The following is a 26,200-nucleotide window of genomic DNA, read 5'->3' as shown; positions in this document are numbered from 1 at the left end:
AGAATAACTGATTCGAACTAATGTTGGTACTATTTGAAATTTTCATTTAAAAACACACTTGTGTTGTGGCAAAGTCTGTAGTTATCATGATGGTTGGGGTTTTTGTCTTTTTAATGACTTACTTACACAAGTGAGTAAAGTGCTTGGTCTGTGAAGTTATAGTGGGATAAATTTGGAGAAATGAAATACTGTGGATTCCTGCCTCATTTTGGAGTAAACCAGAATCATTGCTCTTAAATCCCAGCTTTGTTATTAACGTGGTCCAAGCGGTTGGTGCCATAGTGCACACTGTGGTGGGCCTAGGATCAGATAATGCAAGTTAAAAGCTATTCTATAATTAATTTGAAAGTAGTTTTTGTTTTACATTTGAAACAAGGATATTTAATAAATCCATGGGGTTAGGATTATATAATATCACAGTGTGAGAAAAGGCACATGAGGAACAAAAAATGACCTGAACAGCTTCAGTCCCACAGCAAAGCACACAGCTTGGTACCTAAACCTTTTTATCAGGAGGAGGAAGATGAATGGAAATAATGCAGCAAGAGTTTAACCCGCAGTTAAACAGTTACCACCTATCACTTGTCTTTCATAAGAAAACTAACTGCTTGTAAAGCTCAGGAAGGTGTTGAGCACACCGCACAGCTTAGGACTGAGAGCAAACAGGGAAGGTGAGGGGTAGGTAAGTGCAAGACTTGGACTCAGTGTGGGAAACTGGGTATGACAGAGAAGAGGAACAGAAGACACAGAAATGGAGATTAAAAAATCATTGAAGCTAATAAGTAATACAGGCTTCTGGTATTAAAGAGCTTATGTGTAGGAGAGATTCTATTAAAATGTGGTGATTTTAATAGACTGAAAGACCAAGGTGACTCATAGCTGTGGAAGAGCTGAGTTTGAGTCAAGGGTGTTCATGTTTGTGATTGAATGAAGGGAAAATACATCCTGCTAACCCTGCTCTGGAGGAGAAAACCTCCACTGGGGAGCTGTCTCCAGGGTCTGCAGTCTTGTTCTGCAGATGAAGCTGAGGCAGATTGTGCTGTTTTCCCAAAGCAGTAATAGCTCAGTAATAGAGCAAATAATAATAGATTGACCTGTGTTTTCAAAATTTGTTCAAAGATCAGTTAAACTGCACTTGATTCTGCTGTCTTCAGACAGCTTGCTTGACTTCTCTTCCTTTCTTATTCTTTGATTGAGCTTCAGAGTTTTTTCCTTAGTTATAAAAATATTGCCTAAAGAACAACTACGAACGTCCCCCAAAAGCTTCATCGTGCAGACAGCCACCACCACTGCTGTCACCAGTGGCTTTGTAGCCACTGCAGGGGTGCGCACAGCAGCTCATAGGTTCCACATGCACTTCCAGCTTCATGTCTCTCCTTCTCTTCCAACCAGAACGGGCAGAGCTGTGTCCAGCCGTGTGCAACATCTCGTGACATGGGAGCGTGGCACCCACAGTGCCCAGCTGATGGGGCCAGTGCAAGCAAGCTAAAGAGCGGGGAGAGCTGCCAGTTCCTGCACTAACAGCCTGGCTTCAGTCTTTTGGAAATGCATCATCTGTGGAATAAAATCCTGCCTTCAGCTGCCAGTCTCTCGATAAGGCTGAATTCGATGTCAGCGTCATGGACCCTTGTCCTGCGGAAGGCTCCAGACCAGCGGTTTTTCTCCCAGTAGTGGTGCCAGTTCCCTTTGGTGTCTGCTCCGAAGCCAAACACGGAGACCTGCACATGGCAGGAAGAGCTGCAGGGCCCTGGGCTGGAGCACACACACACAGGCAATGGTTGCCCCACAGCAGTGCCCAGCCCTGCAGGTGCACTCACTCACCTGCTGGCAGGCATGCAGGGCGAAGAGCAGGGCTATGAAGCCGGTGGAGGGGTATCGCCCGTGGTGCTGCGTCCAGTTGTCATGGATGTACTTGAGGAAAGCTGGGCTCAGGATCAGCACCTGAGTGGGGAGTGGGGGAGCCATCAGGTGCTCATCCTGCTGTGACCTGACAGCCAGCCCCTGCCACCAGTGCGGCTCCTGCTCACTGGCTCTGCCCACATCCAGCTGAAAACCAAGCCTGGGCTTTGCCCAGGCAGCTCTGAGTGCCCCATAGGAGCTGGAGCCCTTACCTTGTTTCTGTCTGCTTTGATGAACTGTTTCACTCTCATGTATGTGCTGCAAGAGCCAGAGGACAGCAGTGAGCAGGAGCACTCCTGCTGCTGGGGCCTGCTTTGGAGGCTGTCCTCCAGTGGGGACAGCCACCATCCCACCCATGCCCACAAACTGCAGTACAGAGGGATGCAAGGACTCTCACCCAGGGGCCTTTTGGTCTCACCAGGACCATGGTGCCCCACTGAGGCACCAGGGTCTCCAGGACCACCCCACACCATCCCCAGGGGCTCCAGCACAGTACGTGCTGTCCCCCAAGGCCAACGCACTGTGTGAGCTCTCCAGTGGAGAAGGTGCTGGCCACCCACTGCAGGTCCAGTGGCTTGAAGGGGACGAGGACGAGGTGGACGCCAGGCTCAAGGTCCACTGCGCTCTCTGGGTACATGAAGTGATGGGTTGTTCTCATGCCAACATCCAGCTCAAAGCCAGCAATCTTTGCCCTGTTCATCCTGGAGGACAACAGGAAGGCACATCCTAAAGCAAAGGTGCATGCCACTCTGGTCCCGGGCTGCCAGTCCCACCAGGCAAGGACACCAGGTCACCCTGGCCAGCAGCAAAGAGGGGACATGGGTGATGCAGGATGGCTGGAGGCTGGGGCATGCCGGGTCCTGGGGAGACAGGGAGAGCCCAAACCCTTCAGGTCACCCACCTCAGCACCCAGTCGTGCGCATCAATCCGCAGCCCATGGCCGGAGCCCTTCAGCCATCCGGAGTTCCCCACCACCGCACAAGTCCTGCAGTGATTCGGGTCCCACATGCTGCCGGTTGGAGCTGGGAGCACAGTGAAGAGCTGCCAAAGTATGGCCTGGAGCTGGACACCCCTTGAGGGACCCTGCAGTGTCTGCAGGGCAAAAGGCAGAGACAAGCAGCATCAGCCCCTGGCCAGTGCCAGAAAGTGGGGGGAGCCCTGCTCCTCCCAGCAGAGCCCTGGGAAAGGCACAGAAAAACCCAATGGGATGTTAGGAAAAGGGTGCAGGACAGCTCTGAGATGGTGAGGGGGCATAGTGAATCCTTGCACCCACTGTCCCTGCTTTTAATCTTGGTCCTGCCCATCACAGGCAGACCCAGGGAGAGCCCCTATCTCCCACCTGTGCCCCTACTTACCAGCCACCACTGAACCACGTCGGAGGAGAGCTCATGGGCTGTGCCTGTCAGCAGAGGCCGCATGGTCGTGTTGTAGCGGGCATTGAACCATGTGGAGCTGTTGGTGCTGGTGGTGCAGTAGGCAGCAGGGGCGCCAAGGTGGGAAGGAGCCTGAGGGAAGGGGCTGATGCCACCCCTGGGGGCTTGGAAGCATTGCCACAGGACCAGCAGCAAGCACAGGGCCAGCACCACCTGCATGCGCCTCTGGCACAGCATCCTCACACCATCTGCAGTGAGATGTCACAGGGACCAGTGGCAGCAGCACCACTGGATGGACCCCTTCCCACCCATCCTCCCTGCCCAGCCTCCCAGGACATCCATTGGCTGCTCACCAGTACTGCAGGAGACCTGAATTAGTCTGGTTCTCATTTCCTTTTCAAACGAACAGCTTTATTGCTGTGCTCTGCTTCTGGCACTGCCATAGTTACCTAGTCTGGGCAGGGCTGGCTGGTGGCACATACTGTACAAGGAGCTGCTCTTTGCCTGTGACACTTTTAGGGTCTGCAGATTGACCCCTGAGCAAGCAGCAAAGCAACATCACCCCTATCACCAGCCAAACCCCTCCAGAGCAGCAGCCCTCTGCCCATGAAGCAGCTCCTCTTCTGTAAAGCCCTGCCACCTTCTCCCATGCACACCAGCACCAGGGAGCAGCTTCTGCACACAGAAGCCCCTTGGCCTCCCCACTGTGACTGCACTGGTGGCAAATCACCTCCTCCTCAGCCTGGGGATTTGCAGCTTCGAGGGCGCTGAACCATTGCCAGGAGGCAGGAGCAGGAGGTACCGAGTGTATGCATGAACCTGTCTTAAATACTGTAATTATGTGACATTTCTGTTCTCCATCTAAAAACACTTAAGTAAACCTAAAGTCTGACTGAAAAAGGTGTTCTTGTCCTCAGGGAGTTCACAAAGTGCTCAGCCTCTCAGGACCTGCCTCCTGTGGGCTAAAGAAAGCTTGAGGAGAAGGGATGTGAGAACAGCCTCCATTCTGGGGAGAGATGAAGAAGCAGGAAGGGTGTCCCCTCTCTACTGGGGAAGCTGAGGGAGAGAAACCCACTCCTGCCTTTACCCTCTGCTCCCCCCAGTCGCCTGGGTGCCGCGGGTCCTGCAGCTCAGAGGTACCTGCTTGCCGTGGCGTCCAACCAACCGCACTCAAACAGGAGCCACTGGACACACACCTGACAGCAAAGCTGCTGCTCCAGGTGCCCAAGCAAGGAGCAGAAGCAGGAGATGGTGAGGAGCGGTCAGATGATCCTGGGTCACCACAGCAGGTCGTGCTGCAAGCTGCCCTTCCAAAACACAACTGAACCACCAGCTCTTCTTGAAGAGAAGCTCAAACAAGTTATCACCACTGCACCAGGAACACAGACACGGGTGCTCCCGAGCAGGAAGCAGCTGTGAAATGTCACCTCCTCACCCGCAGGCTTGGGGGGGACCTTGAAGGCCCCAGTGCCCTCTCTGCTGGAGGCTGCATGGCCGGCGCCAGCAGCTCCATTAAGCCAGGGGACTCAGGCAGCACAGTGAATATTTCATGAAGCTCTTCACAGACACCATCCTTTGGGAGGGCAGAGCTCTGCCAGACAGGGCTGAGCAGCCCATGTCCCTCTCTGTGCCCATGCGCAGCCCATGCTCCATGGGTGGGACCCACAGCCCCATGACAGCTGAAACACCTCTTCCCCCTGCCCCATGCCCACAAGCGCCCTTACCTTGGGGTTCCCCGGCCCAGTGCCATCAACCACAAGCCACTGCCGCTGCCTCTGCCCCAAAGGACATCGCCAGGAGCTCCCCAAGCCCTGCAGCCAGGAAAGAGACCCCAGACAAACGTCCCCAGGGCCCCTCACCTTCCTGGAGGGTGCACTGCTGAGCAGGGTGAAGGGGGTGCTCCCGAGCTCCGTGGCCTCGCCAGCGCTTGTTGCAAGCTGCAGAATTCACCACAGGAAGAGGAAGTGTTGCACCATTGCGTGGCAGAAAACAGAGCCTCGGGGCGAGTGGCACAGTGAGGTCAGAGCTGCTGCCCCTCCTGCATGGTACCCATCACCCTGGTGCCCCAGCACAGCCCCAGCACACCATGGTAGCTACTGGTCCTGCTGGATTTGGATGCCCTGGCCATGTTCCCAGGGCTGGATCAGGAAATACATCATTGCAATGTTTGAGGCTAGGAGAAGCTGCATGGACTGGAACTGCCCTCCTGGGCCTGAGGGTCATAGAACCATTGAACACTTAGGGTTGGAAAAGCCCTTAAGATCATCCAGTTCCAACCCCCTGCCATGCAGGACAGGGATACCATGCACCATGTCACCCAAGACTCTGTCCAACCTGGCCTTGAACAGTGACAGGGATGGAGCATCTCCTGCAGACACTGACACCAGCAATATGAAGGTCTCATTTAGCTGGTTTCTTTTCCTCACCTGAAAGGGATTTGGGCTCAGAGAGGACAGAAAAGCTGTGAAATGTGCCCCAGCAATGGAGAAAACGCAACCTGTGGAGAAAAGCCATGTGAGCTGAACTGTGAGTAGTGCTATCCAAGGGGAGGTCAGTCCTCTTTGCTCTCATGCCTGAGAGGAGGTTTGGTGCCTGAGGGAGAGTGGTGAAGAGGAAGGTGTAACATCTCAAACCAGAGCAGCGCCGTGAAATACACAGCACCAAAGAGACGGCGTTCAGTGGTAGCGGGCTCAAAGGGCCTCTCCATCATTGCTGGGGATGAACAGGCACCAGAGGGGCAATGCCCTGAGCTGCCACAAAGCACATTTTCTGGAGCACAGGCGGTGAAACCCGGGAGGGAGGAATTAGGGATGGCTCAGGCGCCACAGGGTGGTGCTGGCTCCACAGCATTTGCTCGCGTTTCATTTTATTTCTGTTTCCCACCTAGCTGTTGCATTGGGAACAATAGCAGTTGGCAGTGCATGTCCAAACCCCAAATTCACTTGCAACTGCTTGAACTCGTAGCCGCAGATTGGCATTAATTTATCAGACCTTACTGAGTCAGTAACGTCATGTAAAAGAAAACTGTATTTAACAACTACTTGTATTGCAATAGCATACACTGAGTGTGCTCAGCCCTCAGCAGAGGCCCCTTTCCCAGGGGTTTGCATGCCAGCTCCAGAGCCTCTGCCCCCAGGTCCCCATCCTGCTCTGCTTGAGATGATGCATTAGCCAAGTTTGCCAGGTCTCTGTGGCACACCACTCCTGGCACTGAATGGTGAGCATGGTGGTTTTGAGCTCCCTGCGGGCAAAGGAGGAGTTAAAGCTTGTGTGTGGATTGAAGGATTTATCTTCCAGCCTTTCAGAAAGCCTCCAAGAGGAGGTCTGTGGAGGGAGCAGGGTGGTGGGTGCTGGTGGGATATGTCCCTCTTGCAAGTGAGGAGTGGTGGGAAGCAAACGGGAACTTCTGGGGTCTCTTGATTTTTCAGCTACAGGGGAGCTGGGATCTTCCCTGGGATTTGGGGTGCGGAGAGACAAATTCAGCCCATGTCTCCTGCATGGTGATGCAGGGCTCGATGCTCAAGACCAAAGGGCTGGTCTTAAAGCTGGGCCAACACCAGGCACTCTCTGAGGTGTGTGCAGTACAGCAGGAGCTCTGCACAGCTCCAGCTCTTCCTTTTGTGCAGGAGCTACCTGCAAAACATCAGGACTCCTGGGCAGAGGGAAAAATGTGGGAAAAAGCCTCATAAGCTGAAATCCCACAGCACATGCTCCTGGAATAAAGTTCAGTAAATGCAGGGGGGGAATTCTTACCCGTGCAGCAGCCATCGAATTCATAGGAACCGCCGGTATCTTTCAAATGGCTTTAAGTGGCTCAGTGTAATGGGACTGGTTTTATCCTTTTACTCTTTGCCTAGGGGAGGGTTGAGCTTTATCCTGCCTTGTGAGCTTGAGAAATTTATGTAGCTAACTTTCTGTTCTTCGGGCTGATTTCCTCTCCTTTGGGTGCCTTCATGGGGTGTTTTCCTTCATCCTTTCCTTCCCTGGCACTATTTCACTGTGTTCTCCTTCCCTGCAGAGCTTCAGTCACTGTTGTCACAGAAGAGAGCAATGATGAAAATTGATCTTTTCTGAGCACATGCCTGTTACTAAGGCTGATGCATGGGGGATCCTTCAGCCCTACTTTTGCTTTGGTTATGTGTGGAAGGGGGATGCTGTGGCAATAAGCTAAATCCCAGTTAAAGCCCAGCATTTCACTGGTCTACAGCAGCTCTGCATCACGGACTCGTCCACAAAGATATTATCCAGGTGCCAAGGGAGAGCAGGGAGCAACCCATGGGAGAACAGGGATCACTTCACTCACTGTCTCCTGGTTCTTTCGTGCTGTTTGCACCAACAAGAGGCTTTTCTTAACTGTGTCTTTGCTTAGAGGTGTTTAAGACATCGTTGATTCATCACTGAGTTTCCAAAGTCAGGGATCTGCTGCTGGGAATGCAGTTGGGCCTCCTGTCCTGGTTTCAGCCATAACAGTCATTTTTTGTCCTGGTAGCTGCTGCAGTGCTGTGTTTTAGCTTTATCTGAGAACAATACTGATTGATAACACACTGATGTTTTTAGTTGTTGCTAAGTAATGCTTATTCCAATCAAGGACTTTTCAGTCTCATGCTTTGCCAGTGAGGAGGGGCACAAGAAGCCGGGAGGGAGCAAAGACAGGACACCTGACCCAAACTAGCCAAAAGGGTATTCCATACCACAGCTCATCATGCCCAGTATAAAAAACTGGGGGGAGTTGGCTGGGAGGAGCCTATTGCTGCTCAGGTTGGGCTGGGTATCAGTTGACACGTGGTGATCAATTGTGTTGTGCATCAGTTGTGTTTCCTGAGCTGTCATTTCTTCTCTTGCTTCTTCCTATTATTATTATGGTCATTGTTGGTATTCTTTTTATTATCACTATGTTTTACTTCATTTTAGTTATTAACTAAAGTTAATAGTTAGCAGCTCAAGGTGAGCGAGCGGTTCTGTGGCACCGAGTTACCGGCTGGGTCTAAACCAGCTCCCCATGTGTGCATCTTCCCTCCTCCCATCCCGCTGCACTTTCTGCAGCAAGCATCCCCTGTGCTTCAGCAGCAGGAAGCTGGTGGCATCGCAACAAGGTGGGAAAAACCCCTTTTTCTCCAGATAAGTTTCAGTGTAGAGCCTGAGGTCTCGCTGGTGCCTGTGCAAAAGCTCCTCCTGGCAGCGCAGGCAGGAGCACTGTGTCATCCTGCCCACACCATCGCTCCATGCTCCAGCTCCTGACCATGAGCTGAGCCTCTGCTATACAAATGAGTGTGCAAAAAACCTGTGAGCCTAACAGAGCTTCCCAGGAAGTTGCTCTGCAGCCTCTGCAGAAGAACTCACTGTCTCCTTAGCTTAAGGCCTGGGTAAAGAACTAATTATTTGGACCTAAGCTTAAATCTGTTTCCACAAAGATGGATTTGTGACTCTTGCCAGCTTCCCCCTAGAGTATTGCAACCTCATTTTGTTCCTCATGAACTTCTGCTGAGGTGTAAAATAACAACAATATTGAGCACTAAAATCGCTGAAGGCTGGATTAAATTATAATGCAATCAGTGCGAAAGACCCTCTGTCTGCAGTCAGCAGCATTAGGCTGTCCTGGGAGGGGGCAGCCTGCATGGGATCACCCAGCCAGGCCGGACTCTTTGTCTTCATCATGAAACTGAATTTCTTGGGCAGAGAGATTACTTTACCAGCTGCCAAGTGTGTACCGTGGGTGCCTTGGCATCACCTTGCCTAGGCCAGAACTCACTCTAGGAAAAGGTACAAAAACCCATAACAAAATAAGAGAGAGATGGCAATGCATATTTTAAGGTCTACAGCACATTTCCGGGGAGGGATTGCTTCCAACTTGCCACCTCTGCGTGGACTTTAAATCACAACTTGAGAAGCAGGCCCCGTCTGGGGGCTGTTAATGTGTGTTAGTGTAGGATTTAGCATATCAGGGCTCCAATCCCCACTGGGACTTTCAAGAATAAGTTCCTATTAATAACTAGGACACAGCCCAAGGGATGATTTTCAGGCATTTGAAACACCCTGGACCACAGCCTTGCAGCCCTCTCACAGCCTGGGGACAGGGCTGGGTCCTGCCCTGCTCCCTGTCCTGCTGAGCCCTTCACCCTGGGGTCCAACACTGCTCCTCTGTTCACCCCACGCCACCATGTCTCACTTGCAAGGAAAAAGGGTTATTTGTCCATCAGTGGCTCCAGGCTGTGGTGGGATGCTGAATGGTAACCTCTTAGGAGACAAGTTGTGTCACCAGTGCCAATGCAAAGAGACATCGGGTTCCTTGTGGTTCCTTGTAGCTGGCTGTAAAACCTCTCGGAGGGTCTATCCTTGCTCAGGGCATGTTTAAGGTCTCTGCCATGGAGACACCTTTTTGCCTATATAAATTCTTGTTTATCTGCTCCTTGAATGAAGTGTCTGAGCTGACAAAGCTCTTCTTTGGTCCCTTATTTGTCACAAAAAGTACACGGACTTAATTCTCTTTCTGGCTGTGTTTAATTTAGCTGCTCCTCATCAATGAGGGAAGCAGGAAAGGGAATGCTGGCATCACAGGCGTGCTTTTTCTTAGAAACCCTGTTAAAAAGACAACTCCTTTCTGGAGAAGACCCAGCGTTGCCCTCTGCTCCATGCTTAGCCCCAAAAGGAGCCTCAGCATTATTCAGCCACGCTTATTAGGATGCTTTGAGAAAAGTGATCCTTGAGGATCCTGCCCTGATATACACTCCTGCAGAAGGCAGGCTGAGCTTGGCCTTGGCCCTTTGGCTGCTCATCTGTGCTGTCCTGAGGTAATGAAATGGAGAGTTTCTCCTAAAAAAAGACTTCTTCTGCCTTGACTGAAGTCTGTAGGTTTACTGCAGCCTCTCCCAAGAAGGAGGAAGCCCAGATGAAGGGGACTGAGTTTCCATCTGCAGAGGGGTGGCATGGCCACGGCTCCAGCAGTGACTGGACATAACTTGCATTTATCTGTAGTCTCACTTTATTGTTTATTTGCTAAGTCTGGCTGAAAAGGTTTTTTTAAGGCTGTTTTGGGCTTGTGTTCTAATGTACTTGTTTGTGAAAAGGTTGCTGAACTGAAACAGTGCTTTCTTTGCAAAACGGGAAGTTGAGTGGGTCCCCCCTTCTGCTGCACATGCAATTGCATCAGTGCCACCAAGGTCCTTGTGCAAAGTGTAAGGACAAAGAGGGGCGACAAGCAGCAAGCTGAAGCAGGACAAATGGAAACCCAAGATGCTCAGTGAAATATTTAGTGAAGCATTTTGAGCAAGGAAAAGGTTGTTCCTCTTCTATTTATGATAAGGTTTGGAAGCGAGGCACTGCCTAATTGCAGATGGCTAAATACCTGTGGTAAAGCCATGCTTTCTATTTGTACGCTTCCTTGCGTTAAGACAAGGGAAGATGACAATACTTCTGATCAGAGGCATTTAGGTAACAGAAGTCTCCTGTACATGCATGTTTTCCTGCTCTGGTGTACTTAGGAGCGTATTTCAGGCAGGGCTGGTAGCTGGGGTGATGCACAGCACATGGTAGTGGTGGCATCTCGCTTGGGCAGATCCTCCTGGGGAGCTGAGGTAATGGAGATTTCATGTCAGCCTTGTCCCGGGTCCCCAGAGCCAGCACGGCCACTGCACTGCAGCGATGTGTGCTTGTTCTGGGATGGGTATTTGCTGTTGGCTGCATGTCTTTTACAAGGGCACAAACGTAACGTCAAAAGAAACCACTTTGGTAATGTACTCAAAAGGTAAATATTTCATGCAGTACTATAGTAATGTGATGTATTTCCTCCTTGAAGTACTTTGTTTTTTGCCTGAGGTCTGGGATTCGGGGCAGTTTGTAGAGCTGAATTCTTACATCCTCGCCTCCCCAGCCTCTTGTGTTCCTTTTTCTCAAGATGCTGAATTTCTTTCTGTCCCTACAAAATGCTAAAAGCAACTCAGTTCCCAGAAAAAAGTGAATTCTGATTATGCAATGGTTATTGTTTTAAGCTCTTGGGATCAATAGCACTATATTAAAGCAACGTATTTGCTCCTTCTCGAGGTGTGATGTGAAAGGAGATTCATGATGATAAATGTTTGGCAGGGACCTCAGCTGGGAAACAGATGGCACAGGCCAGTGAGTCTTCACATAGATATATAGACATATATATCTGCTTTGCACTTATTGGTACCCCAGCTGTAAAAAATGGGTGATGAGTGACTGCCTTAGCAACTTCAGCATAGGCATTTGCAAGACAGTGTGCACTCTGGAAAGCTCAGGCTGTAAACCAAGGATACGAAAAGTATCCAACATCTTTAACTAATCAGCAAAGCCTTTGCCTTTGACCAAACCTGAAGCACTTACACAGCACCAACATCATGGTCTCACCAGCACAAGACATCTTCAGCAGTGTCTGGCACTGGATTTTATCCCACCCCGTACATTCACCTGGGGAAAGCTGTGTGGGATATGGCAGGACACCTCATCCCCACCTTGCTTGCGCCACAGAGGTTGATGATGGGATGTTAAACCCCTGATGCAAAGGGCTGGGTATTGTGTGCAGAGCAACAAGCGCTCAAACTGCATTTTTGCAGAGGACTATAAATGCTCTCACATTTCCTGGTGGTTACATTCCAATCAATATGGTTTTCACAGACCAGGATTAGTTATGTTACCTTTTGTACTCCAAGGTAACTCCAAGTACTTCATAAAGTAATGAGTTCAGCTATAGATAGCACAGGTTAATGGCATGGCCATTAGGTGCTCAGTGATAAAGCTTCCATGCAGCCTCAGATATTATAAATCTGGTTTATTAAGAATGGAAATATTGACAGAGACCCGATTCTGCCTTATTCCTTCTGCAGCCTCCCAGGGATGTTTGACAATCCACTTCTGGCAGCTTCCAGCACAGATAGAGAGATTTTAATCTCTCAGAGGAAAACTTCTTCTGGGGCAAGCGTTAACCCATTGATTTATGTTTGCAAACATTTGCAAGTGTTTGGAGGCTAAACCGGAGCCAGGATAAGCATAAACCAGAGGGGCTGCGCTAATTCTTCAAACCAAGAGAGGTTTGAAGTACTTTGAACTGATGGTGGCCAGACTGGCCAGCCCAGCTCTTCATCCTTGCCCTCTGATCTCTCAGCCTGAGCATCGTGCCCTGCTGCCCAGCTCAGTTTAACAGCTGCTTAGTGTTAGGTGATGATTCTTTGATATCTTTATTACCAGATTTAAAGGTAGATCCTGCTTCTCCCTGTTAGCTAGAGAGGGGCAGGTTCCCTTTTGCTGCAGGTGGAAACGACCCTTCCTAAAGCAACTGGGTCACTAATTAATGCAAGCCCATGGTGTTACTTGAAGCAAAGTTTTCCCTCCTAACCCTGTCAACTGAACACAGCTCACCAAAGCCCCCAGGCATTTCAGAAAAGCTTTGGGGTCATTTGGGTTAGGCCGGATTAAAAAGGTGGATGAAAGATGTTGACCGAGGCATCCTTTTTCCCGCTCCTCTTATCTCCATCAAGAGGGGGCTGAGTGGGCAATGGCAGGGAAGGCAAACCTACCACCAAGCCATGGCCTTGCAGAAAGAACCCAGGAGTATCCAGGAGGTTGCATTGCACTTACTTTTCAGCCCTTGTTATGGCACAGGGCCCTTGTCGCCGGGTTGGAGGTGTGCTAGATTGCAGCCCAGCCCTCGTGTGCCCACTGCAGGGACACCCTGCCACTCCCCACAGCCACCCCCTGCTGCTACCTACCCACTTGCAGAAGAGCATTGCAGCAAAAAAAAAAGAGCCTAAAAAAGAATATTCTCATTAAAGGAAGAAGGTGGGGAAGGGGGGGGGGGGGGCAGGGGACGAGCAGGGAGATGGATTGTGCTGTGGTGCTGAGATGAGAGTGGAGAAGCTGTACCTTAATCACTGAGAGGGGAGGGGGGAAAATCCCACAGCTCTCTCAGGAGAAAGCATTTGCTGGTGTGAAACAATGCTGCAAAGGCCCTGGTGTGCCTGTGGCTCAGTCCCTGCTCAGGAACTGGTCTGATCCCAGCTCTCAGGCTCCATTGTTCAGGATGGGAACATATGACCACCCTCCCCTTGACATGCAGTGCCATCCCTGCTCTGCAGTGACCTGCACATCTTTAATGTCTCATTAATTCTGTCCCCCCGTGCCCAGGATCTGCCCAGGTGGGAAAGGAGAATATCTTAAATAACACCTCAAACATCTCTGCTTTCATCTGAACAGAGTGCAGCACCCATGTGAGTGCTGGTCCCTTTGGGCGTCTTTGGGTACCCTTGTCCTAGGTGCCTTTCCGTTTACACTGGGATTATGAGGGATGCTGCTGCTCTGGCTCATGAGTGTTTATGGCATGGTGCTGCTGTGGCTGGAAGGAGAAGTGCTGGGAGTATTTTCAAGGTAACTGGTCAAAGAACTCAGCTGGACACGCAGTTCCCACAGTTGTCTATGTGTTCCAGTGTCCCCTGTCTGTCCCACACACATCTTGGTCCTTTGAAGCACTTTTGACCCTGCTTGGAAGAGGGAGAGTGATTGCTGCACAGTACAGCCGTCCATGAGGTCTTCTTCACAATTAATATTTTTACTATTACTAATAGTACTATTAATACCATTAATGCTATTACTATTACAACAACAACAAAAGAAGCCACAGCTCAGTCTCAAGGCTCCTGTTAGCACCAGTACACACCAGCACTGGGCAGAAAGGAAGCTGGGCATGTTCTCAGCTGGAGCACTCTCCTGCTCACACACAGGACCTCTGGGCACCAGTAGTTACAGCTGTGCAAATTGTTTTTTATAGATGGAATGAAATTTGCACACGAGACAGCTTCATCAGGGGTTAATAAAAACCCAATGCTTCCTCTGTTTTGACAATAGTATAGCATTGCGTAGAAAGTTTTGCTTGGTCTTTTTTGTGTTACCTAAAACTGCTTAACTCTGGTTTTGTAAAAAAAACCCCTGCTGTCTTTAAAAAGATGTATATATGTGTGGGAAATGGTGTCGGTAATGCAAAGGCTTTAGTCTGGACAACAAAGTAAAGTTCAGTTATTTAGTTAATGAAGGAAAAAAACGTAATCCCCGTGTGCATTGGTTTGATCTGAGCCAAATTCTACTGCAAATTATGGCATCTGCCTTTGACTTGAGAGAAGAAAACCTAGCCAACCCAAGCAGCTATAATAACTGTGATAGTAATTGTTATTATTTTTAATTTTGGTACAGAAGTCCATGGATTTAGGGGAGGGTGGCTGTTTCCATCAGCTTAGTAAAAGTATCCACAACAGTCAAAGTTAAGCATGCAGCTAAATCATTTGAGGAACAAGAATTTCTACAGGCAGGTAAGAGCCTAATAATGTGATGATGAGGGCCCAGACTTCCACAGGTAGATAGCAGAAACTAATATTTGTGATGCAAGAGTCTTGCATTATTCAGTAGTTAAAGATGATTCTAAGAAAAAGAACAGCTTGAGAATTAGCAAAACTAGCAATAAAATATTCTTAGCTGACTCCGGGGGGAAGGAAATTGCCGTGTACAGGATTTGCATTCATCTTAATGTTTATTAAAAATGAGACAGCATTGCTTTTCCTCGCGCTCGGCTGGAATAGCTCCATGCCCTGCTGGAACTGTGTGTCCTCCCTGGCCCCTGCTCAGCTCCAGGACCTGCTGAAATCTCTCACTACTCATGTGGGTTGCTGTTGGGGTGAGGGTGATGGGAACCCAACCAGCCGCTCAGGCCATGCAGGAGGATGTGAGTGCTGCTGCCAGTGCTAATTGCATGGCTTTGCTCCTGCATGTGCAGAGAAGATGGACAAATACAACTGGGAGCAGCCAGCTCGGGCCTCCTCCTCTGGGCATCAGCTGGCCCAGAGTGCTGGGTCATTCCCTAAATGTTTTTGAACCATTCCTGGCAGTAAAAGGGCTGGCTGCTCTTGGGAGTGCTGCAGCTCACATGCAGAGCTGCAGGGCAGCGGGCAGGGGAAGGGGCTGAATGTCCTGGTGCAGCAGCCACGAGGACTACCAATGTGCTAGTAAAGACCCTAGAATGTGCCTGAATTGCGCTAACACACTAAGATATTGTGTTGCAGGAGTAAAATCGCCACCCAACTGATGTGCACCAGCAGTTCAGTGCAGCACAGACATGTCTGCATGGGGGTGTGGGAGGAATTGCTGCTTGAAACGACAAAGGCTGGGGGCAAGACATATTTCTTGCTGTAAGGAATTAAAGACACACACAGAAGCACCTGAGACCTCTCAAACTCCCACTGGTGTCTGCACATGTAAGACCCACACCTGCCACCAGGCTACCGTTTACCAGTCACTGCAAGGGTATGTAAGTGTGCCATTAGCGATGAATGAGCTGGGATGGGCATGTGGGGAAGGAAAAGGAAATAAGAAACATGAAAATAATAAACAAACTAAAAAAGCAAGTGAGACTATTCAAAAGGGGGACTTTATTTTTATTACACTGAAGCCAGACGTCAGTGCACCAGTTCAGCTTTGATACACAATAAATCAGCAAACCCGTCACTCAGTTTGGAAACCAAGATTGCAGTGGCACTAAAAACACACTGAAAACATTGACTTTCTTCCTTTTTTTTTTTTTCTTTTTTTCCTCTTTTGTTTTTGGTACAAAAATGGTACAAACGACAATACAAAAGATTTGTGCTGTTGACGGTTACAAAAAAAGGTTTTTGAACTGGGTTAACGGATGCAGACTGCTTTTGCGCTTCAGCGTGAATACAGCGGAACAGCAGAAGTCTTCCTTGAGAACAACCACAGTCATGCGGGCTGCTACACAGCTTCTCCATCGGAAAAGGAAACATGCAAAATCAGAATTGAAGGAAGAGAAAGTGCTCCAGTTACACATCTATATGTTCTTGTTGCTTTTTGCCTCTATTTGATTTGTAGCTTCAAGCACTAACTACATTATGTACACAGGGTGTGAGCAATTGCTCACGGGGTCGGTGTGTACTGGAAAGAACTTTTATTTTCCCCATGGAACCAAGTTAACTTTGTGTGGGAGACACCTACGTTGTCTAGCTGCTGTTTTAAACATACGCATTCCGTGTTATACAGCATTCCCCCCCTCCCCCTTTTTTTTCCACACTTACAATGAAAAGCTCCAAGACATCACAATAAAAGTCCCATATTTTACCTTTGTTTTTTTCTGAGACTAAACGAAGTTGCAATCTTGGCATATTGTGTTGTACAGACCCTGCACTGACCAATGCTGTTCTCCAATTCCTGACCATCTACCCTATGCAAAGCAGTTGCAGATGATACAGCCTAGAGTCCCAATTATTCCTGGAGGCTGTATTTGGACACAACTACCCCTAAAACCAGTATGAGAGAGGCTCAAAGTGGCTCAGCTGCAGGTGAGTGAACTCCCAACCAGCACCTTACATCCACCAATAGCATTGCCTGGTCCAACATGAAAGGAAATAAATATGAAATATGGAAAAATGCAAACCCAGAAGCCAAACTATGACTAGCACATAGGACACCTACAACAGATTTGCCTGTTTCACTGTGATTCACTGTCATTAATTACCTGCTGAGTATCCTCTTTGCCTTGCAAAGCATTTCCATCACTGATGCTTTTCCCTGTTTACAGGCTACATAACAAATAGGCTGCACCGAGGTGTGGGCCAATCTCTGCCAGCACTGGACCCGAGTGGTCCTTGGCTTGCTGATGTGCAGTTTTCACGCCTAGGAGGTGTCCAGTGTGCTTCAACACCCTGGCAGTTCACTGTCCCCATCCCTTAGCATAGAGAGCTCTTGTGGTGTCCCCTGGCACTGCTATGGGCTATGGCGGTGACAGTGGCATTTTGGGAATGGGCTCCCTTCCACCTGCCTGAAATCAAGTCCTTCCCCACCACTGCATGGTGTGCAGAGTGGGGACTTGCATGTGAGGGCACAGCTTCTTTAATTTTTAATGCTTTAGTTTAGATTAGTTGGAGAGCAAGCATTCTGGTCTCAATGCATTAACCACTTCCGTGGCTTGAATTGTACCTTCAGAGCTGCCGTTTCCCCAGCCTGGCTCCTTGTAAGCCACTGTCACCTCCAGCGGTGAATGGCAATGGCGAATGAGGATCAGAGTGGGGGGACAGCACTGACACAGTCACCTTTTCAATAGGGTCCTTTGGATTAATGTAAATTTTCTTAGCTGGATTATAATAATAATAATTAGTATTAACAAGCAAAAATATTTGCAAGCAGTGATCTATTGTCATTGCTTGATGTGTTCCTCGCTTACCTTCTGCTGTTCCCACTGTGAAGAAAGGGGTCTGATGCTGCTGTTTACTTGTGGGGTTGTAAAGCTAAGTGATGGAGGGAGGAGGAGGAGGACAAGGGAGAGGAAGAGGAGGAGGAAGTCCTGCAGAGGGAGACTGAGCAGAACTGGCTCAAAGGACAATAAACTAGTTGGTTTGATTTATGGGCTTGTGGAGTTGGAATGGCTGGATTGCAAAGGCTGCAGAAAAAATATCTGCTGATTTAAAAAAAATGGAAATAGGTTGATTTATTTTTAGTCACTCAATCCATTTTGTTTGACTTAAGTTGTATAAATGTTCTTAAAAGCCCAAAATGTTTAGACAAGCTGATGTCTGATGTCTCCTTCATGGCCAAGTGGTTCCTGTCACTGCATGGCACATCCCCGTGGGTGACAGTGGGGCGATGCTGACCGGCCCCTCCAGCCTCCAGCCCCACAGCAGCCATCCCATACTGCTGCCGTTCCCTTCCCTACCTGAAATCCATCACCTCAGCCAAAGCCGCAGCAGAGAGCAGGCACCAAATGCTCTGGAGCAGGGACTTTGCTACTGCTCTTGGGTAAATGGTATCAGGTAGATAGCACAGCTTGGCTTGCAGCAGAGACCCAGCTGGCATCATGGGATCCACATGAGCATCCTAGGAGCCACGTGGAGCTGGCAGGCAGCAGCAGCAACCCAATGGATGGAGAACCATCAGCATCACCTCAGCCATCGATCCGGGTCCTTCTCTTGAGCTGGAGATGAGGTTATGGTGATGGACACAAAACACTGGCGGGTAGTCATCAGCAAGAAACACTAAGTGCGTTTTTATTATTCACTACGTCTGCTGTGACCGGGCAGCTTCTGTGGGGGTGCAAAGCCCAGATGGTGAAATACTCCAGCCTGTGGCTTTTCGGAAAGAAAGGGGAAGAATCAAGCCTGCCCGTAGGTAGACAGCAGTGGCTCAAGGCAATGCAGCCCACCCACGCCAGCCGGCTGAGGACAAGGGCTGTGAAGTTTGCTGAGGGTGGCCAGGAGGAGGTGGACAGAACGTGGCAGAAGCAAACTAAGACTTTCATAATGGTCACACAAGCAACTGAGTTCTCAACTATGGAACAGGAATTTGGGAAGGCATCAGGTGCCGGCAGTTTACCAGGCACTGCACTTCATCCTGGCTGAGGCACGTGCTGTGTGGCACAATATCCTTGCCTTGCTGCTGCCATCAGCGCCATCCCTCTCCTGAGGCCCAAGCCATCACCTCCTGCTTCCTCAAGAACTTGGATGAGAGAGTTCTGAAAGGACAAACTGTCCCATTGACTGACCGACCAGGACAAAAAGAAGGATCGCATCCTTGGTAGTTATTTACATACCGGTAATGTTGGAGTCCCCTCGGGCAGACTTTTACCACATTCCACTTCATACAAGACACATTTCAAATGCTCATTAATTTACAGAAATTGCATTTTATAGAAAATATGATACAATGAAATATAAAATGCACCAGGAGCATTTCAAAAATCTATAGAGACGATCTTGCAGCCTAGTATACCCTCTGAAACGACGTCCACTCATCACCGCAAGCTCTCGTCCTCTCATTCTCACTTCCCTCCCACCCCCCTTTAAACTCTTAGCATTCAACTTGAGAATTAATAGAGATATCAAAAAAAAGCATGATTATCCCCTGGATAATCACCTTCCAATATTGTGCACATTCTTGGATTTAAATGAAAATATATCTAAGCACTTTTACAAGTTTTAGCGAACCCACTGCAAAATCGTCTGCAGAATATAAAACACAGGTAATCCAAGATTTCATAGCACATTAATTAAGTGGCTCATAATCCATTAAATGTGGTTTATATTACACATCCATGCAGTCTAAATCATTTTACAAACATTAGACATAAACCCACTAGTCCAAATCAGTAAAGGAAAAATGTAATAAAAAAGCTAATAACTATTCGTTATTGGTTAAACTGACCCTACATATAAACTAGGTAGTATGCTACCATTTATAATACTGATGTTGAATTATGCCTGGATGCTGCAAAACCTCTTGCTTACTTGGCAATGCTTGAGCATATTAACCACAAGGTACTTAATAGGCCCTCGTTGCACTTCTCCTCCAAAAAAACACATTTACTACAGATAGCAGCACCTACCCATTGAATAGAAAGGACACACATTAGCTGAGTTACACGATATTCTTGAGCTTTGGCTACTAATGCTCCAAGGCATTAATATTATACTAGACTAACTTCATACTTACGGATGGCAAAAGTGCTGATAAACTGCTCCTGCCCTTTGCGCTGCCTCAGCCTCGAGCAGAGCCACTGCACAAACCCCTGCTTCCACCAGGAAAACAGCATTGGCTTTCCTGCTAGCAGGAATCCCTGGGGTTGCAGGACACCACCACCTAACCCAGCTGGTATTTACATCACTCCAGAGGTCATGGGAGCCAACACACACCGATAGCATAAAAACAAACAACTGGGCCTTTGGTCATGTCACGATTTACTTTGTAGGGTTTAGGCAAGGGCTGTCGGAAATTTCTGTTGCAATAACCAAAGGCTTTATCAACGCTATAGTTCTATGCAGCTACATTGAGTGTGACCAGGTGACGACAGAGCCCCCAGTCGGTATTTTGCATCTGATAACACTGAATTATATACAACATGATGACTAGTTCACCACCTGCTGAGGCTTAAAGATGGCTGTTCAGGTTTTGACTCAAAACATCTTCCCCCTCCCCGAACCCCCCATCCGTTTCCACCCAGAACGAGTCACCCCCTCCAAAAAAGAGGCAAAAAAAGAAAAAAAAGAGGAAAAAAAAAGGAACAAAAACAAAAACAAAAACCAATCTCCAGAGTTCCTTTCTGTTAAATCCTTCCCAGCTAGAACTGGCTTAAGGTCACAGGGAGTGCTGCCCAGGATGGTTGTATGTTTGTTTTCATCACTCCTGAGATTGAAGGGAATCTGATACATGCACCAAAAGGCACTTTCAAATATATATATATATATATATTTTAAAAACAGTGCTTCTGTTCTAAGAAATTCAAGTTAAGACAGAGTGCCTTTCACTCTCTTTAGTCATAAAGCAGGTAAACGAGCAATATCCCAGCTGACATTAAAAAACCAAACCAAAAGAACAAAAAAAACCTGCAGCAGAGACAAGTGTTCATGCGAGACAGCTCAATATTCTAAAAAATAACATTGGAAAGGAAAAAAAAAAAAGGGGAAAAAAAGAAAAGAAACCTCCTATGTCACCACTAAAAATAACAACACAGTCAGCAGGGGATATTAATTAAAAAAGCTGCCACATCTGTACAGTTCTTGCTTCTGCATCGGCTCTTTTTGTTAATGTTGTCGTCTGTGGGTTTGTTTTTTCTATGTTTTTTTCTTTTTTTTTTCTTAATATTCTTTTCTGTCTTCTTCTTATATTTGTTTTTAAATAACGTGAGGTCAGTTTAATCTTCCTCGCCTCCCCCGTACATGTCTGCCAGTTTCTTGAACCTGGGCCCCCAGTCGTTAAGGTAGTCGTAGTCCTGGTCCCCGGAGCTAGAGGAGTTCAGGGAGCTGACGGAGCCGGCAGTGGAGCCACTGCCCTCGTAGTCAAACACCAGCAGGGAATCATAAGGAGGTGCTGTGGGGTCATTGTCAGCCGCCCGCAGACCCTGGGGGAGCAAACACAGGCTGTCAATACCCACCATAGGTGTTAGGGTGATGGTGCTAAGAAGTGCCCAAAGAAGTGGTAAATGCTCCATCCCTGGTAGTGTCCAAGGCCAGGTTGGACAGAGCCTTGGGTGAGATGGTTTAGTGGGAGGTGCCCCTGCCCATGGCAGGGGGTTGAAACTGGATGATCTTAAGGTCCTTTCCAACCCAAATCATTCTATGATTCTAAGGAAGGGTGTTTGGGTAAGGATCTGGGCTGGTGGGATGTTTGGGATCCCTATAGCAAAGCTAAAAGACGATGGGGAAAAGAGAAATGACAATGGTACAAAAATGAGGGTTCTGCAGGTTCCCTATGTTTGGGTGCCCCCCCTGGTTGAGCCCTCCTGGATGCCCCCAGCAGAAACCCACTAACTCCCAGTACCACTGTAAAAGACCTGGATGGAGCAGGAGGGGAGTTACTTCCAAGCATCCAAGTTTGGAACTGGAAAGCTTTCAGTCCTGGACAGCATGTAGTTTCTGGGGTTGCCTGTTAAGATTTCCAGCTTGGCCAGTGAAAGAATGACCAGCACCCGACCAATAACCATTATTTTAATTTTGATGATTTGGATTCCTTTAGAAAAAAACTCCAAACATCAATCCTAGCAAAACTCTGCAATTAAGAGAGACTTGGGGTATGGAATTTTGGGCAGAGGGTTGGGAAGCATTGCTGGTCCTGTGTGTTGTGGGCAGCAGTGTAGGCAGGACATGGAAATGGCCTTGGGATATGAAGGAAAAGAATTGCTTTGCTGCAGCCCAGCATCAGGAAAAGCCTGGTGGAATAGACCTGCAATAAAGCAAAACGTTCTGCATTCATACCTTCCAAAACCCCAGTCTCAGCATGGGGAGATGGAGCAGGTTTTACTGCAGCAAACAGCAGCTGGAACATGTGTAAGAGCCAGCCTTTACGCACATAGATGTATGTAAATATGTGTGTGAAGGATGGGCAGGAGCAAAGGAAGAAGAAATTTTAATGATAAAAATAAGAAAAAAAGCACAGCAGGAAGTGGATATAATAACAGAATTAAATCGCTATAACACTTGTTTTTCTAACTTAGGAAATGAATGGTGTGTTTTGTCTCGGAGGAAATAATGCATTGATTGGTTTGTAACTACTCAATCACCCAAAACTAAAAACAAGATAAGAAACACTAAACGGATAGATATTTGTACAAGCAGATAAAGGAGCAGTAATCTAACATAAAATAAAGAAACCCTCTCTCATCTGGGATGAATCTCTCTGTTCTGTAAACTCTTTGAGGCTTTAGACCAAATAGAACTTACTAGGAAGGCACAGACTGGTGAAATAATTACAAGTCCAGGAGTCCCAAATGGGTCCTTTGTCTCCGGGGAACCCATGCAGCTGCCTTGCCACCACCTCCCTATGATGATGACACTCCTTTGTCTGCATCCAGATAAAGCTTTTACTTCAGCAGCTGCAATACTCCCAGTAATCCAAAGGAGACTGGGATCAGGTTCTACTGCCCGGATGCTGAAAAGCATGGCGTTTGTGAGATCCACAGATGAGGAATATTTGGCTTTTTGCCTTGCGCTTTGGCTTTTTACAGGCTCAACGCCTTTATTAGGCCAAGTCCTGTGTCCTTTGCTCATACCGCTTATTCCCCTAGTTTGCACCTGACTTCTCATGTGAGTAATAGCATCACTTGGTCTATCCAGCCAGGAGAATGTTGCATAGCTGATCTTAGCTGGCTGCTCAAGCTTTTAATATGTGACACAAGACACCCTACAGAACATACCTCATTAATAAAGTCACCAATATCCCCTGGATGTGGGATTACTGGTCTTATAGGATACTGCGGTTCAGCACCAATAGGTCTTTCATCCACCCTTCTGACTCCAGGTGTCTTGTTCAGAACATGATCCATGGTCTCTGGCTGCTGGAGCTGGCTTAAATCATAATCCTGTGAAAAATGGAAAGGCACAGAGTGAAACGAAGAGCTTTTCGTTCCGATCATCTGCTCACCCAATGTACAAACAATGTGAGAGGTCTAATCCTATTTCAGCTGAAGTTCAATGGCAAATCTGATCAGCAAGTATGCAGCCCCTCTATCTAAATTACAGATGAACTTGACCTCTGAGTAGCTCATAAAATTGACCTCCTAAGAGTGTATCTTAAAACATGAGTAAAATCAAATATTTAAAAACTTCGTGACTATTTCACGTGTCGTCTAAATCTTTGGGATAAAAAATTGTCGTTTGTTTGCATGTGCACAGGGATACATCTAGCTTTTGATGAAATATATAATGTACAGACATTGCTGGTAGACATATTATTGCAATTACATTTCTACAGAGGTAAAAACATTAAAATGCACATTGCATTTATGCATGTAGGCCTTTCAAAGTAATTATGTTCTTTCTGCTCATGAAAAATCCCAACAGAATAGGTTTCTACCAAGGAAGGAGAACCAGGTAATATTTCATTAAAAATGTATTCATGTAGGTAATGGTGTTTTGCTGCTTTTCCTTTGCTGTTATTTTTAATGAATCCTTTCTAAAATATTTAAGCCTACAATGTAGTTGCCTGAAACCAGATACTTCAGCTGGTTTGAATGCTTATAGCAGCACTTTGTTCTACCGGTGAAACTATTCTTGTGCTCAGATGGGGATGATTGAATCTCCAGGAGCAATATTTATAAATAACTTGTCAGCGACAAGAAAAAAGAAATGCCAATTGCAAGGATTTTTCTGTGCAATTGGAACTTCTCAAGTTTTGGACAAAGTCCCTGTGTTGGCTCCCCGAGGTGGCTCTTGCCAGGCTCATCTGCTTGCCTGTGGATGCCACCGGGACCACCCTCAACCATGACCTTAGGGCTGAAGCAAGCAAGAATACAGCCATTACATGATTCAGAGCCACATAATTTGTGTGAACATTATATTTGAGAGTGTCACAGGCTCTTTGCTTAGGCAGGAATAAAAACCCCGGTGTCTTGACCATGAGCAACCAAACTTTGCTATTTTAGTTGAAATACATCCCTAGCAGAGGGAAAGCACATCCCAGGAGTGCAGGCAAGGGAAGTTTTCATGCAACATCAGCATCGGTGTCTGTAAGAAGAAGCCACCACAGAAAAGCTGATGCATTCAGGCAGACTGTGGCTTAGGGCTCCATCACCAAGCAAAGCTTTGCCACCGTATGCTTCACAGTGGAAAAGAAAATCCCCAAATGTATTCAGACACTTCTCACAAACTACATTCAGAAATTAAAAGAAATTAAAGAAGCATTAGAGACGATTAAGTAAATGCAGGGAAATCCCACAGAAGCTCTAGGTTCAAGCAAGCCAAGGCAAGTGCCTGCAGGCACGGTTCTGGGGAGAGTGGTAGCTGCTGGCTAGGTTTTATAAGATCTCTAATGGGGAATGGTAAAATACACAAATTTAATGACTGAAATAATGTAAATACTGTTTGAATACGAGTGGAGTGGATTGATTTTTTTGTCCCTCCCCAGGAAGTTGACTAGGGCATAGACAAATCCACTTGGCATCAGACTCCTGGCACAGTCCTGCTCCAATGCCAGTGTCCCAGTGACATGCTGAATCCCCTGGACCTCCACTGGCTCTCACTGACGTCCATGCCACACTAGGGAAGCCAAGAAAGCTGCCTGGGAATAAACAAGGGGAACACAACCCTTTGCAAGTAATTTAGTGAAAATTTCTGCCTTTTTGAGAGTACAGATTGCACAGCTGCTCCTTGGCCACAACCCACAGGCTCTTCTCACCTGGTCTTCTTCTCCACCTCCTTCTTCATCGTACTTCAGGATATTGTCCCTGACATCGTCCTCGGGGTCAATCAGGAGCTGCTTGGTGTGGCGCTCCTTCTCCCGGCGCTTCATCCACACCACGAACAGCAGAACCATGGCTGTAATAGGGAAGAAGCTGGGTGAGCTGCAGCCTCACATGGCACAAGCCCAGGCTGCATGGAGTGTGGTGGCGTGGCCCAGAGCCTCACCTGCCCTCTTCCACTATGGAGAACCTCACTGGCTGCTAGTAAGAGGAATGGAATTTTCTCTTATTGCATAGTCTGCTTCATAAGGGAGAGCTCAGTGAATGCTGTGACAGGCCTCCACCACAAACATTTCCTTAATGTTTTTTTCCTTTTCCAGTGCTGATGCGGCTGACTTTTATCAGATGTAAACCACACCATCAAACGGAAAGCAAACAGGAAGTGTGAAACCTGCAGCTTTCTGAAAAGATTTGATCTAAATCCTGAATTTTCAGGATTAGATTTCCACCTTTATTTCATTCATGGGCACAAAAAAAAAGGTGGGGGAAGACAGCTGCAGAGGTGCTGAGAAGCAAACAGGTACAGGTGGCCCACATCTTGTGCACAAGCAGCTCTTCCCTCAGTGTGATACAGCAATGCCCATTCAGGTCACAAGCCCTGGTCATAGGAGTCATTTTGTTGTCTGCAGTTGGCCAAGAAAGACTGGTTTGTGGAGGCTGTGTAACACTGGGTCCTGTAATTGGATTTGGACTCCTTCATACTTTTCTTTGCTACAGGAGGAAGGCTTTCTATACTTCCAAGACCACATTAGCCAGGACATTAGCATACACATTTGGCCATTGACTTGCAAAGCAACTCTAAGATCATTTGAAATCCTTTCAGAGAGCAGGGCTAGCTTTGCAGAACAAGAAAGAGCAGATCTGGTAGCACACAGCCAACCTCCTCAGGCATCAGCATTTACATGCCAGGACCTGGCAAATCTCTTTCAGCACAATTAACAGTGAGAGAGGAACAGTTCTTCAGTCATGAGAAGATTTTCCCAACTTAAGCAACTTTACCCAAAGGGAATGCTGACTCCCTGCTCCACAACCTCATCCTTCACAAGTCCACTCACATCTCAGAGGTTGTGTGCTCCTTGTGATTTACCTGTGCTCTGGGAACCTAAGCCTCCACTAACATAAGGAAACCAGACCTTGTCTTCTTCAAGAACCTGTTAATACGCTCGTTTTCATTCTCATACTCAGTAGCTGCAAATAA

General features: G+C 47.7%; 2 protein-coding genes and 1 long non-coding RNA gene across 6 annotated transcripts in view; 1 reads left to right on the top strand and 2 right to left on the bottom strand.

Moving 5' to 3' along the window:
- Positions 1 to 1,407: 1,407 nt before the first annotated feature.
- On the bottom strand, positions 1,408 to 4,929 carry LOC133262560 (CMP-N-acetylneuraminate-beta-galactosamide-alpha-2,3-sialyltransferase 2-like). The gene is made up of 6 exons (XM_061441844.1): positions 3,255 to 4,929; positions 2,801 to 2,991; positions 2,421 to 2,600; positions 2,112 to 2,157; positions 1,822 to 1,941; positions 1,408 to 1,718 (listed from the first exon to the last, which is right to left on the bottom strand). Exons 1-6 carry the CDS (start codon positions 3,507 to 3,509, stop codon positions 1,551 to 1,553), a joined length of 960 nt encoding a protein of 319 aa, XP_061297828.1. The 5' UTR covers positions 3,510 to 4,929; the 3' UTR covers positions 1,408 to 1,550.
- A 402-nt stretch (positions 4,930 to 5,331) lies between these two features.
- Positions 5,332 to 16,096, top strand: LOC133262593 (uncharacterized). The gene is made up of 2 exons (XR_009741358.1): positions 5,332 to 5,798; positions 15,979 to 16,096. It is a non-coding gene; the product is annotated as an uncharacterized LOC133262593 (long non-coding RNA).
- Positions 16,097 to 18,289: 2,193 nt separating this feature from the next.
- CDH4 (cadherin 4) overlaps positions 18,290 to 26,200 on the bottom strand; it is a 458,588-nt gene continuing 450,677 nt past the window's right edge. For all 4 annotated transcript variants that reach the window (XM_061441907.1, XM_061441910.1, XM_061441908.1 and 1 more), the window contains 3 exons: positions 24,939 to 25,078; positions 22,960 to 23,124; positions 18,290 to 21,168 (listed from right to left, as the gene is read on the bottom strand). In XM_061441907.1, the coding sequence (XP_061297891.1) occupies positions 20,962 to 21,168; positions 22,960 to 23,124; positions 24,939 to 25,078 (512 nt within the window). In that variant the 3' untranslated portion in view covers positions 18,290 to 20,961. The remainder of the gene's footprint in view (positions 21,169 to 22,959; positions 23,125 to 24,938; positions 25,079 to 26,200) is intronic.

The sequence above is a fragment of the Pezoporus flaviventris genome, unplaced genomic scaffold, assembly GCF_033815535.1.
Source record: "Pezoporus flaviventris isolate CSIRO_AGI_PZ_B2104156 unplaced genomic scaffold, CSIRO_AGI_Pfla_v1 ptg000213l, whole genome shotgun sequence".
Lineage (NCBI taxonomy): Eukaryota > Metazoa > Chordata > Aves > Psittaciformes > Psittacidae > Pezoporus > Pezoporus flaviventris.
The sequence above is the reverse complement of the archived record's forward strand: the minus strand, read 5'-3'. Positions and strand labels throughout refer to the sequence as shown.

Coding starts and splice junctions, on each gene's coding strand:
- LOC133262560 (XM_061441844.1), bottom strand. CDS start 3,509: ATGCTGTGCCAGAGGCGCATGCAGGTGGTGCTGGCCCTGTGCTTGCTG. Junction 2,601..2,800: donor GCGCACGACTGGGTGCTGAG/GTGGGTGACCTG, acceptor GTTGTCCTCCAG/GATGAACAGGGCAAAGATTG. Junction 1,719..1,821: donor CCCTGCATGCCTGCCAGCAG/GTGAGTGAGTGC, acceptor TGCCATGTGCAG/GTCTCCGTGTTTGGCTTCGG.